General features: G+C 55.6%; 1 protein-coding gene across 3 annotated transcripts in view; it reads right to left on the bottom strand.

Annotated features, from left to right (window-relative positions):
- The window catches only part of ENPP1 (ectonucleotide pyrophosphatase/phosphodiesterase 1), an 86310-nt gene extending 73033 nt beyond the window's left edge, over positions 1-13277 (bottom strand). For all 3 annotated transcript variants that reach the window (XM_064170037.1, XM_064170038.1, XM_064170039.1), the window contains exon 1: positions 13078-13277. In XM_064170037.1, the coding sequence (XP_064026107.1) occupies positions 13078-13266 (189 nt within the window). In that variant the 5' untranslated portion in view covers positions 13267-13277. The remainder of the gene's footprint in view (positions 1-13077) is intronic.
- Positions 13278-14136: the final 859 nt, after the last annotated feature.

The following is a 14136-nucleotide window of genomic DNA, read 5'->3' as shown; positions in this document are numbered from 1 at the left end:
AAGCCCTGCAGAGCTGACCCAGACAGTACTGGACTGCTTCTGAAAGCAGCAGGTAGGTGAGCTACTCCTGCAGGTTCTTTGGATGTTCTGCAGACTGTTAGCACACACTGCTGCAACCCAGGGGCACCTGGAGGGCAGGAATGTTTGAAAGACAGCTCCAGCTCAAGAGTAAGACACTACCAAAAGCCTTCATGCAACTTACAGATTTACAAGCTGCATCAGACTAGAAGGTACCCTCAAAGCTCATCTTGTCCAACCCCCTGCACTCAGCAGGGGCATCTCCAGCTAGAGCAGGCTGCCCAGGGACACATCAAGTCTGATCATCAATGCCTCCAGAGATGGGACCTCACCCACATCTCTGAGCAACCTGTTCCAGTATTTCACCACTCTCACTGTGACTCTCCTGATGTCCAACCTAACTCTGCCCTGCTCCAGGTTCAAGCCATTGCCTCTCCCTACCCATCTTCACAGCCTCCCCACACAAAAATCTCTTTCCAAGAATGAAACTAAAGCAGTTCCCACGTGCAGTGTTGTCAGGGCAGCTGCAACAACAGCAGTGCAAAGAGAGGGCACTGCTAACGCCCCCAGGCACACTGAGCAAACCTCTATTCACCTCCAGTTTGCCACGGCAGATGATGCTGCTGCTGCCACCATGGCAGCATCATTTGGCTGAGCCGGAAGACACAGCAAACTGAGGTGAATATGAGCCAGCAATGTACCCAAGTGGCCAAGGCCAATGGCATCCTGGCATGGATCAGCAACAGCCTGGCCAGCAGGGCTCAGGATGGGATTGTGCCCCTCTGCTCAGCACTGCTGAAGCCACAGCTGAGTACTGGCTTCACATTTGGGCTCCTCACCCCAAGAGGGACATTGAGAGGCTGAAGTGCATCCAAAGAAGAGCATCGAAGATGGGGAAGAGTCTGGAACATAGGGCTGGGGAGCAGCAGCTGAGGGAGCAGCAGCTGAGGGAGCTGGGGGCGTTTTGTCTGGAGAGCAGGAGGCTGAGGGGAGGTTGAAGTCAAGTGAGGGTTGGTCTCTTCTCACATGCAGCAACTGACAGCACAGGAGCAAGCAGCCTCAAGCTGTGCCAGGGGAGGCTCAGGTAGGAGATTAGGAACAATTTCTCCCCAGCAAGGGTTCTCAGGCACTGGCATAGACTGCCAGGGAGGTGTCTGAGTCCCCACCCCAGAGGGGTTTCAGAGCTGCATGGATGTGATGCTGAGGGAGGTGGTTTGGTGGCAGTGGTTAGCAGCAGTGGTGGGGTTGTGAGTCTGGGGGAGTGGCTGCACTGGATGGGCTCAGAGGTCTCTCCCAACACCAACGGGTCTATGACACACTGTAAAGCATGGTGAGAATGCAAGGAGGGCCAAAAGTCACAGAACCACGAAGTGGTATGGGAAGATGCTCAGACAAATCAGGTTCCAAAGCTGTTCAGTACAGGTCTTGACTAAGCACACAGATCCCAACCACAGGCACAGCTTTAGTTCTAAATCCCTTGGCCATTTTCCCAAAACAAAGGCCAGGGCTGGCAGAGACCTCTGCACTCTCTGAACATGCACCCTCAGAAAACAAGAGGCAGACTATCAAGTGTTGGTGCTGATGCCTTATAGCATGGAAACTGAATTCAGCCAGGAGGGGACTCAAGAAGTGCCGCACTTGATCGTGACAGGAGACAGCACAGCAGAAGACAGTGGCTGGGTTCAGTTAGTGACTTCCACACCAGCAGCTATTAAAACTTCATCTTTTGTTATTCCATGGACAACAAAAAACTCAGCTGGGAGCAGCAACTGGGATCCAAAGGGTGCCACGTGTCAGAAGGCCTTTCTGTGGGCGGCGAGTCTGTCACTGCAGGGCAGAACCCAGCCAAAGCTCAGGCCCTGCCTCCTTCAGAGCTGCAGAGAGTGCATCTTTCATCATCACAGAATGGCAGGGGATGGAAGGGACCTCTGGAGATCAAGGTCAACCCTCTGCTAAAATAGGTTCACCGAGATCAGGCTGTATGGAATGTGTGCAGGTGGGTTTGGCATAACTCCAGAGGGGACTCCACAACCTCTCTGGGCAGCCTGCTCCAGAGCTGCTTCATAATTCTCAGCCAGGAAGTTCCTCCTCATGTTTAGGTGGAGCCTCCTGTGTTCCAGTCTGGGCCCACTGTCCCTTGTCCTGTCACTGACCACCACTGCACAGAGCCTGGCCCCATCCTCTTGACCCCTGCCTTTCAGCTACTTGTAACCATTGCTCAGATCCCCTCTTAGCAGTCTCCTCTCCAGGCTACTCAGCCCCAGGGCTCTCAGCTTCTCCTCATCACACAGCTGCAGCCCTTCAGCATCCTCAGCTCAGCCTCTCCTCCTCACCAGCCAGGCCCTTCAGCATCCTAATAGCCTCCCCTGGACACTCTCTAGCCTATCCCTGTCCCTCTTGAACGGAGGAGCCCAGAAATGGATGCAGTACTCCTGCTGTGGCCTCACTAGGGCAGGAGACCCTCCCAAGACCTGCTGGCCACACTCTTTTCATGGCTTCATTACTTCCCTTTTCTCCTCAGCCAGCTTACTGCACAGGCAACGGTGCCACAGCAGCCACTTGCCAAAAGTCACTTGCTCTGCTTCCCTTTGCCCTCTGCCACATCCCACTGGCAGTGAAACTCCCTATCTGGCAAGCACCCTGCAAGGCAACATTTTACACAGGTGTCCTGTGCAGTACCCATGCAGAACAGTGGTTTGGTTTGCTGACTTTCAGTGTGTGCAGAGGGATTTCCTGGCCTGTATTCAAAACACTCCAATATGGATGGCTCTAAAACTCCTAACGACACTGCTGCCTCATCCCAGTGGGACACTGTGGGCAAGTAACTCTGTCAGAACCTCCTCTAAACCTGGTGTTCATGCAGTGCCCAGGGTGCAGCCACAGGGCTGAGTTCTGACAAGGGCTTGTAGTGCCAGGACGAGAGGCAGGACAGCTTCCAGCTGGGAGAGGGGAGATTGAAACTGGAGATGAGGAAAACATTCTTGAGGGTGTTGGTGGGAAGACAGTGGACAGGCTGCCCAGGCAGGCTGTGGACTGCAGAATCACAGAATGTTAGGGGCTGGAAGGGACCTCCAGGGATCTTCCAGCCCAACCCCCTGCCAGAGCAGGGGCACCCAGGGCAGGGCACCCAGCAGCACACCCAGACAGGTACTGCTTCTCTCCAGGGCAGGAGACTCCACAGCCTCTCTGGGCAGCCTGCTCCAGGCCTCCAGCACCCTCACACTGACAAAGGCTCCCTTCCTGTTCCTGTGGCACCTCCTCTGCTCCAGCTGGCACCCAGTGCCCCTTGTGCTGCCCTTGGCCACCCCTGGGCAGAGCCTGGCTGCATCCTCCCGACACTGCTCTGCACATCTGTAGCACAGCACTGAGGGCAGCCCTCAGGCTGCTCTGCTGCCAGCTCCCAGCCCCAGCTCCTCAGCCTGGCCTCACAAGAGATGATGTCCCTTCCCTGGAGGTATTCCAGAACAGGCTGCATGAGGCCTTGAGCAACCTGGTCTGGTGAGGTGTCCCTGCCCATGGCAGGGGGACTGGAACTGAGTGATTTTAAGGTTTCTTCCAAGCCAAACCCTGCTGTGATGCCATGACTCTATGTTTGCCAAGGAATTCATGTCTAGTATCAGTGGCCTAGTGTGAAACTTTGCAACCCTTTCATGTTTTCAAAGCCTCTGATTCGTTCCACCACTCCTCCCAGTTGAAAGCAGCAGAAATGTGTCTTCCATAGTAAGTCAAGAAGAACAATTCACTCCTTGTGAAGCTCTACTGATACTGCTGCAAGAATGCCAAGGGAAAATACGACAAGCAGGAGCTGGAAGGAAGCACTGCATAATTTGTGTGTCTTTGGCCTTGCCTCAGATCTAGCAGTCTGAGCACAGTGGCTAAGGTGTGCTGAACTGAAGCTGGTAACTATCCCTACAGAAACTCTATCCACTGGAACGATTCAGTGTCCCTTGGTTTAGCACCTAGAGCCTTGCAGAACCACAGGGAGGTGGTGTCCAGCCCAAACCACACTCAGTTGATGATAGCACTGTTTGGGAAACCCTCAGCCAGACTCAGCAGAGTCACTCCTCACTATTTCACCCAGCTCTTGCCTCTGTCCCCTGCCTGAGCTGTTACAGCCACAATGCACTGATGTTCCTTCTGGTCAAGCACTCTTCTCTTCCCTCCTTCATTGGCCATCTCTTCATCTAGCAGCCTCAACTGTGGCTGAAGCTGCTTAGCACCCCCAAACCTGCTGTGCTTACCCTGCTCTGGTATGCTGAGGCTACCACCCCTTTTCACTGAGCCCACTGCCTCTGGCTGCCCTGTGGTCATGCCTGGATAGTTTTCTCTTCTCTTTCAGCACCACCATTCCTATTGCCCTCACCTGCTGTCAGACTCTAACTGAAAAACCCAAGGTAAGGAAACCCCTGAGGTATGGACCAAGTCAAAGCTGCCCTGCAGGCAGTCTGAGCAGACATAACACTAATCATGCCCCACATCACTCACTGCTTTGGCTTGAACAGACCAAACTGCTGGTCCTGGCCCACCACATCCTAATCCACCTGCACAGGAATCCACTCCAGCTCCTAGGCACAACCTAGCTGCTTCCAGGCAGCCAAGAAGGCAGCAGTATTGCCAGAAGCACACAACTGATACACCTGGGTATAGTTCAGCCTGGTCCAAGCTCTGCATTCATGCTGGAGTCCCAGAAGCCCTCACACACTGGACTCTGACTGATGACCAAAGCCTCCCAGATGGCTGAAATGCTCCAGCTCAGCCACAGAGGAATGTCTTGTCCTGAACTCCACACTGCTGTGTCTATGCTGAAAGCAGAATCACAGAACACATCAGGTTGGAAGGGACCCTCAAAGATCATCTTGTCCACCCACCACCCACCTTGGAGTCAGCAGGGACACCTCCAACTGCATCAGGCTTCCCAAGGGCACATCAAGTTGGAGCTTCAATGTCTCCAGGGATGGGGCCTTCACCGCATCTCTGAACAACCTGTTTGAGTCTTTTACCACTCTCACTGTGCAGAACCTCCCCGTGATGGGAGCACTACTGCCAGAAGGGCTGTCCCACGCCAGACACAGGGGATGCAAACCTAAGTACACTGCTCCCTGCCTTCCCTTCTGGGCAGCCTTCATCAAAAACAGGAAGAAGGAAAAGAGCCTGAGGCAAAACATCACTTCAGTAGCTGAGCAGTCTCATCCTCTGCAATCAACAGGCACAGGGCTGGAAGGGACCCTCTTGTCCAACCCCCCTGCACTCAGCAGGGACATCTCCAACCAGAGCAGGCTGCACAGGGACACAGTAACTTTGACCTTCAATGTCTCCAGGGACGGGGCCTCAACCACAGCCCTGGGCAACCTGTGCCAGTATTTCACATTCTCATGGTGCACAACTTCCTCCTGGTGCGCAACCTAAGTCTGCCCTGCTGCAGTCCCAAACCATTGCCCTCAGCCCCTTCTGGACAGTCCCTCAACAGGTTCCTCTCAGATATTGAAATGCTGCTGTGAGGTCTCCCTGGAGCCTTCTCTTCCCCAGCCTCAACAGCCCCAACTCTCCCAGCCTGTCCCCACAGACAAGAGGTTCTCCAGCCCTCTGAGCACCTTTGTGGCCTCCTCGGGACCCTCTCAGCAGGTCTTTTCCAACTGAAACAATTCTATTGTATTTCTTTCAGGCACTACTAATTGCCTGAGATGCATTTTAAGGAGATCAACTGGCATGAAAAAAAGGAAAGATCTTCTGTCAAACACCAGTTTTTATTGTGGCTTCAGCTGCAGAGAAGCCAGGACTGGAGCTGGAGGCAGCCAGGCACGACACTTCCAGTAAAGCAGCCTTGCTTCCTGACATGGCAAGAGGTTCCTAGAAAACATTAAAGGATTGGAGAGTGGCCAAGAGCTGCTTTAGCATTTCCGAACCAAAACCACTTCAAAGCCTAAACTGTAATAATCTCTCCACTGACAGTTTTTACTTATTTCACCAAGGAATGATGCTAAAAAATGACATCACCTGACAGTCACTCGTTTTGCTGTTAAGCCAGGTGGAGTTCCTTGGGGTACACAAGTCCCAGCTGAGCTCAATCCAGCGTTCACAGGAGCACATCACTCCAGCAAGGACTGCTATTCCCTCCTCACCCAGGGAGAAAAGGCAAGGCACAAAGCAGAACAGCATGAAGCAGGCTGCAGGGAGATTAGTTGCTGCAGACAAAGAAAGATTAGAAGACCAAAGGTGGTGCCCAGGTGTCCCAAGCCAAGGCTGCAGGTACAGCTCTTGAATCCAGTGCTTCCGAACTGACACCCACAGAAAGAGCCACTCCAGTGAGCTGCACTCAATAGCTACATTCCAAACCACAAGGTTTGGCCACAAACACCTTCCTGACACAGTCTTGCCCCTCCTCACATGAGTTACTTCCCAAGCCTGTAGGATGAGCACAAAGGGAAAATCCATGAGTTAGGAACCCACTTCCTATGCAGTCCTTCCCCAGGCATTGAGGTCACACTGCAGCAGCACGATAGCAGTTCATCACAGCCCTTGGGAGCCCAAAGCTGTGAGCACAACAGGCTGGTGAGGGCTCTGGGCCTCCACATTGCTTTCTCAACAACTCCAACTCATTTCCCATTTGCTCTCTCACTGCTTCCCACCTTCTCCTACAGCAGATGAGGAAGAGAAAGCAGGATTATGATGACAAGTATACCAAAGAAAAGCATTAAGTTGCTATTTTGCATCTTTTCTGCAGGAGGAATAACAGAAAGGCATTATTTAACAAAAATTCCTAACCAGTAGAAAGGTTTGGGCACATTCAAACACACTTATGAGGGACCCATCAGCAACCACACCATAACCAGACAGAGCTGCACTCTGGCAGGCACCTGCAGAAGCAAGGATTCTTCCCACACCTTCATCTCTATAGAGGAAGGAGAAACCAAAACAGCAGGAAAACCCCAACAACCAACCCAGCAAACAAGAATTGCTCTGGTTGCCAAAGCCCTTTAAGACCGTTGAGTTTAACCATCTCTAACTCTATCAAGCCTGGTGCTGAATCATGTCCCTCAACACCACATCTTTGCCTTTTAAACACCTCCAGGGATGGGGACTCAAATTTCTCTGCAAGAGAATCCACAAGTCTTATGTTTTCAAGCAAAGCCTGCTGCAGGAACTAGAAGGCCTGGGAGCAGAATGGTAGGCGCAGGTGCAGGGAAAGCCACAGCTGCCTGAGAACTGAAAGTGGTTGAGGCTTTGGAGACTGCCTGCTGACGCTGAAGTAGCACTACTACTGCAGGGACAAGCCTACATATGCCAAAGGGGCATCTTCCTGCTGACATCAGAGACAGGGAAGGCTGCTGTCAGCTGTTCCTTGCCCAAGCCATCTCTTCCCCAGGCCAGGAAAACCCAGGTGCCTCAGCCTCTCCTCACAGGGCAAGAGCTCCAGTCCCAAACCATCTTGGCACACTGCTGAACTTGCTCCAGCTGAACCCATCTTTCTTGTAGTGAAGAGCTCCAGCCTGGACACAGCATTTCAGCTGGGATCCAAAAAGTGCTGAGAATAGGAAAAAAATCCCACATCAAACAGAATCTTCTCTTGGTTTCCCAGTCCCTGGATCCAAGCCAGCACACCTGACTGCCACTGCTAGGTGAAAGGACAACCAGGGCCTGTGCAGAGGCTCCCAAGGATGCCATCTTTGTTATCACAGCATCCTTCACTGCCTTCAGCTCACAGGGCATCACCTGCCCACACACTCACCCTCAGTTCACTAACTGCCCAAAAGGGAAAGTAACTAAAACCTCCAGGAGAGCAACCACTTACCCCTGACTGCGTCTGACTGCATCTGGAACCAGCTGGAACACACCCAGCAGCTTGCTGGGAGCACTTAAGGATTACACTTAGTATAAAGCAGTTCAGTTCACAGCATTGTGCAGCTCAGGCTGACCTCAGTGCACCGCAGAAGGCAACTGAGGAAAGAGCACTTCAGAGCAGCGTTCAGTGCTTGGCAGGTGCAGAAAACACTGCTCCCAAAAAAGGGCTGGGCCCACCCCAGCGGCAGAGCAGCCCCAGGTTAGCAAGGTGTAAGTGCACCCCCGCAGCTCTTCTTTACTTCACAATGCACTTCTCTCCAGAGGAGGCTAACACACCTGCAGGGGCTCAGCCTGCACCTCACCTGCAGCTCTGCCATTGTTTCCCCAAGCAGGAATCCCGAACTTGCAAAAGCTCCTTCAGACATTCCTCACTAAGGTGTGGGTCCAAAGGAGTTTGCCAGCTCTGGCCAACGAACCCTGAAACTGCCACCACAACTAACACAACTCTCTTGGGTTTCTTCCTTTTTCTTTCAATGTCTGGGTTAGGCACAGATGGAAAATGTTACCTGACAGGAACGAATGAACTGTACAAAGGCAGTGCTCAGGATCCGCCGGCAAGCTGGCAACCTCGCACCGAGCCAGGGCTCAGCTTGGCCAGGGCAGCAGCAGGCTCAGCGATCGGCTGAGGCCAGCAGGGCAGCCTGCAGAGCTGGCACAGCTCGGGACACGCCGGTGGGCAAGGGCACACACTCACACTGACAGGGCATTACTTACAGCCTGCAAAGTGACACAGCTGGCTAAAGGGTCCCTGCTAACCAAGCCCTCACACTCCAAGCTGGGTATTGCCTTAGGGCAGCACCATGGGTCCCAAGGACTGCGAGGCCACCCCTCAAGTGCTGTGCTCAGCTCTGGGCCCCTCACTGCAGGAAGGACACTGAGGGGCTGCAGCCTGTCCAGAGAAGGGCAGTGAGGCTGGAGAAGGGCCTGGAGCAGCTGGGGGTGAGGAGGGGCTCAGGGGGCTGGGGGTGTGCAGGTGCAGAAGAGGAGGCTGAGGGCAGAGCTCATTGCTCTCTGCAGCTCCCTGCAGGCAGGCTGCAGCAAGGAGGGAGCAGCCTCTGCTGCTTGGTGGCAAGAGACAGAAGCAGAGGCAATGGTTCCAAGCTGCCCCAGGGGAGGCTCAGGAAGTATTTCCGCACTGGAAGGGTTCTCAAACCTTGGCACAGGCTGCCCAGGGCAGTGCTGCAGTGCCCATCCCTGGGGGTGTTCCAGCAGCGTGGAGCTGGTGCTCAGGGACATGGTTTGGTGTTGACCCTGCAGTGCTGGGTGAGGGTTGGACTGCATGAGCTTGCAGGGCTCTGCCAAATGGATGTTTTGTGTGTTTGTAAATCCCTGTGGGCCTGTTCCACCATCTGTGGACCCCTCCCTGGACAGCAGCAACAGAAAAGTGGCCTGCACGGAATGAAAACCTCCTGCTGAACTTAAAACTAAGCCCGCCACAACAGGCACCACTAGAAGGGGAGGTGACTCTACCACTTCCTTGCCTACCTACATCCTCCCTCAGCCACCACAGAGGCAGTTAACCAAGTACCACCTGTGACACAGAGGCTTCTGAGGCAACCAACAAAACCATGGGGGGAGTCTGAATGCTGTGTAGGTAAGGTTGGCTCATGGAAAGAAGCTGAGAAGACTGAGCTGGCCTTCAGAAATTCTCCAGACACCTGTGGGTGGCAGGCACACGGGCAGGCAGAGGGGAATGCAAGCAAGGCTGTGCTCCCCAGCCCAGCCCAAAAAAGGAAGGCAAGATTCAGTAATCACCAGAAAGGCACTCTGCAGCTTCTATGAAATACCTCCCTGGAGGCAGGCACTGCCATCGACTCTGCCGAGGGAAGCAGGGCTGCACACAGCGCAGGCAGCCGCTGCGTTCTGCTCACACTCGCAGCTCAGCCTCACCAGCCCAAAGTACCAACCACGCAGGGCTGCTCGCTCCTGTCTGCAGCCACGGCTTACAATGGCCAGATGGCATCAGCCACGGGTTACAAAGCACAGAAGGTTAGGCGCTGGAAGGGACCTCCAGAGGAGGAGAGCTGCTCTGAGGGACAATCACAGAACAGTGGGGGTGGTCCAGCCCCCCTGCCACAGCAGGAACACCCAGCAACACATCCAGGTGGGGCTTGAAAGCCTCCGGAGAAGCACTCCACACCCTCTCTGGGCAGCCTGCTCCAGGCCTCCAGCACCCTCACACCAAACAAGTTTCTTAGGTTAAATACAAATTTGTTTTCAAATCACTATCAAATGCCCCTCAGAGCAGCCTACATTATCTGAGTGCCTGCAACAGCAGGACAATATTGCCTGGTCCTTCCTATTCAGAAGGCTTCAGTTATGCCTGTCCAGATGACATCTATTTCACTCCTGACACTTCAGGGAGCACAGGATGAACCTTCTGTCAATTCTGAGGGAAGAGGGTTAGGAAAATAAGGACTTCATTCACGAGAAGGATTACCTGCAAACGCTATAACATACACATGGGCAGGTTTAGGTTGGAGAAGAGGAAAAATGTCTTTGCTGCAAGAGTGGTCAGGGATTGGCACAGGCTGCCCAGGGAGGTGATGGAGTCCCCATCCCTGGAGGTGTTCAAGAAACCTGAGGCCACGGCACCTGGGGACATGGTTTAGTGGCCATGGTGGTGCTGGGCTGCTGGTTGGACTGGATGAGCTTTGAGGCCTTTTCCAACCAAAACACATCTGTGACTCTCTGAACTCCAGTCTTTAAGTGGCTATGCATTTCTCATTGTTTTCCATCTCATTGTAGAGACGGAAGAGCTCAGAGCAAAAACTTTTGGTTTGCAATGTTATTTCCCACTGTTAGTACTTGTTTCTAAGCCTGAAAGAAGCGGAGCTGTTTTCACTATCCAACTGCAAAAGGCTTTTATGGCAGAACTCAACCTCCCCAGAAGACAACAAAATAATGAAGCAAGCCACAAAGCAGTACCTTTAAGGTGACTTCGTATCACAAGAGCTTCCAAAACAACTTCTTTATGGCAACCATCATGGACCCTTTCATGGTTTCCTTAAAATCACAGAATAGTTTGGGTGCCATGGCCACATCTTTCCTGAACAGGATGGGGACCCCACCACCTCCCTGGGCAGCCTGTGCCAATCCCTGACCATCCTGGCAGCAGAGCTATTTTTCCTCACCTCCAACGTAACCCTCCCCTGGCACAATTTCAGGACATTTCCTCTCCTTCTCCAGAGGACACCAAGCTAGGAGCAGGTGTTGATCTGTTGGAAGGTAGGAGAGCCCTGCAGAGGGACCTGACCAGGCTGGATGGGTGGGCAGAGGCCAATGGGAAGAGACTGAGCAAGGCCAAGTGCAGGGTTCTACACTTCGACCACAACAACTCCAAGCAGCACTACAGGCTGGGGACAGAGTGGCTGGAAAGCACCTGGAGGTGCTGGTAGAGAGTAGCTTGAACATGAGCCAGCAGTGTGCCCAGGTGGCCAAGAGAGCCAATGGCATCCTGGCCTGGATGAGGACAGTGAGGCCATTGGGACAAGGGAGGTTCTTCTGCCCCTGTACTCAACATTGCTCAGGCCACACCTGGAGTGCTGTGTCCAGTTCTGGGCTCCTCAGCTCAAGAGAGATGTTGAGGTGCTGGAAGGTGCCCAGAGAAGGGCAGCAAGGCTGGGGAGGGGCCTGGAGCGCAGCCCTGTGAGGAGAGGCTGAGGGAGCTGGGGGGGTGCAGCCTGCAGCAGAGGAGGCTCAGGGCAGAGCTCATTGCTGCCTGCAGGGAGGCTGTAGCCAGGTGGGGTTGGGCTCTGCTGCCAGGCAAGCAGCAACAGAACAAGGGGACACAGCCTCAAGCTGTGCCAGGGCAGGTTTAGGCTGGATGTTAGGAGGAAGTTGTTGTCAGAGAGAGTGATTGGCATTGGAATGGGCTGCCCAGGGAGGTGGTGGAGTGGCCGTGGCTGGAGGTGTTCAAGAAAAGCCTGGCTGGGGCACTTAGTGCCATGGTCTGGTTGACTGGCCAGGGCTGGGTGCTAGGTTGGGCTGGATGAGCTTGGAGGTCTTTCAGCATGGTTGATTCTATGATTCTTCTATCACCTGATCTTAGGGAGCAGAGCCTAACCCCTACCTCACTGCAGCCTCCTCTCAGGGTACCATAGAGAGCAATGAGCTCTGCCCTCAGCCTCCTCTTCTCCACACTGCACACCCCCAGCTCCCTCAGCTGCTCCTCCCCAGCCCTGTTCTATAGACCCTTCCCCAGGTTGCTCTTCTCTGGACACTTTCCAGGCCCTCAGTGTCTCCAGTGCAGCCTAGCAGCCATTCAGTCGGAAAGCAGGACCCACACGGAGCCATTGGGACACTTCACTTGAGGCAGTGACCTGACGGCAAGGCTGCAGGTGAGTCTGGGGAAGCGTCTCCACCCCCGGGGTTTGCCCCACTGAAGAGGGCAGCTTCTAGACCCACACAGTGAAGCCTGCTGCAGTTCCACTGAGTTTCCTCACAAGAATGACACAGTTATTGCAGCTTGATAACGGTTTTAGCCTCATAATGATCACCCCAGGCAGTCTGGAAGGTGTTCATTTTCCCATCTCTGCAGCAGGATAATTACCATAGAGCAGCCTGGTTACAAGTGGAGAGTGACTTACCTGCTAACCCCAGCCCAGCTGCGCGCCGCGGCGGAGAGCGGCGCCAGCAGCACCTGGCAACAAACCTTCCCTCTACAGTGCTTCAAACTCAGCGAGAGCCAAGTTCTGGCGTTTCCTTCATCCTTTAGGCCCTTTAACTCTCTATTTTTCCGAGCCTTACTTCCCTCTTCTCACCTGTCCGGTTTCCCCGGGGTGCCCCCACCCAAACGGCTCGCACCGCTGGCAGGGAGACGGCGCCCGGCGGACTGCACCCCGCGCCGGCAGCAGAGCGCACAAACAGCGGGAGGAGGCCCCCAGCCCTCCGCCCCAGAGGCTGCTCCGAGCCACAGCAGCGGCGCAGGCGCTCCGCGCTGCCCAGCGCCGTTCCCGACGCGGGAAGGCGAGAGGCGGCAGCGGCCCGGCGAGCTGCGGGACTCCCGAAGCCGCTCCAGACCGGCGGGAGATGCTCGGGGGTTGGTTCCGAAGACACTGCCACGGGCTGCGCTGCGGTCCCCGGGGGGCTGGGGAGAGGCTCGTACCGCCGCAGCCCCGCTGGAGAACCACCTGCCCTCAGCCGCGCCGCCTCCTCACGCAGCCGCCGGCTAGGGCAGCCCCGGGGGCGGCCGCACGCCCGCGGAGCCCCGGCCCTTACCAGGGAGAGCACTTTGTAGGTGTTGGGATCCTTGCTCTTTCCGCCTGGAGCTTTCTCCTGCTCCTCGGCCACCTCCATGGCCGGGAGCATGGGCACGGCCGCAGCCTGCAGCCCGCCGTCAGCCGCCTCAATGCCGCCACGGTGATCCTCGCAGCCCTTTGCCGCCGCTTGCTGCCCGTTGCCCTGCATGGTCCCCGCAGCTCTGCCCTCCACCCGCCGCGGACACGGCTATTAATAACGCGGCGGCCCGGCCCCGCCCCGCCCGGCAGCCGGCGCTCCGCTTGCCCCTCCGGCACCCCCGCGGCCGCCGCTCGGGCAAGGGAGCAGACGGGCCGCGCCCGCCCGCGTCCCGCTCGGCCGCCCGCCGTCCCCTGCAGGTGGGTGTCGCTGCGGGCAGGGCGGCGGCGGGCAGCCCGCTCCGACAGCAGGCACCTCCGAAGCGGCGCTGGCGGCCGGCGCCGTGTTTACGAGGGAGCGCGGACAAAGTTTCCACTGCCAAAGCCCCGCGGGAAGCTGGGCGGGAGCGGCGGCGCGGCCGGCCCCGAGGCTGACCCGGGCCCGACGGCTGGAGGCAGGCGGCCTCTGCGGCGTTCGCACCCCGAGCCCTGCTTGTCAGGGCTTCTGCCTCCGCAGCCTGAAGGTGCTGCTCTTCTAGCCTGCAGCCTTTGCCCCTTCCAGGGCTGGGTTTCCCCTCCCATCCCCCGAGTCCCCGCGAAACTGCCGCCCGAGGCAGCGACGCCAGCGGGGTGCCCGCACATCGGAGCGGGAGCTCGGCAGGCGGCTTCAGGACCCTTCCCAAGGCCATTTATAGAAAGGTGTTGGTTGCAACAGACATTTCAGATCCAGCAGTTACCCAGCACTGCCAGGTCACCACTAAACCATATTCCTCAGCACCTCATTTACACGGCTTTGAAACACCTCTATGGGGGCTCCATGACTGCCTTGGGCAGCCTGTTCCAATGCCTGACAACCTTTTCAATGAAGTTTTTTTTCCTGATACCCAGTGTAAACCTGCCCCAGCACAGCTTGAGGTCATTTCCTTTGGGCCTATGTCATCTG

The sequence above is a fragment of the Pogoniulus pusillus genome, chromosome 33 (genome assembly GCF_015220805.1).
Source record: "Pogoniulus pusillus isolate bPogPus1 chromosome 33, bPogPus1.pri, whole genome shotgun sequence".
Classification (NCBI taxonomy): Eukaryota; Metazoa; Chordata; class Aves; order Piciformes; family Lybiidae; genus Pogoniulus; species Pogoniulus pusillus.
This window is presented reverse-complemented; position numbering and strand designations above follow the sequence as displayed.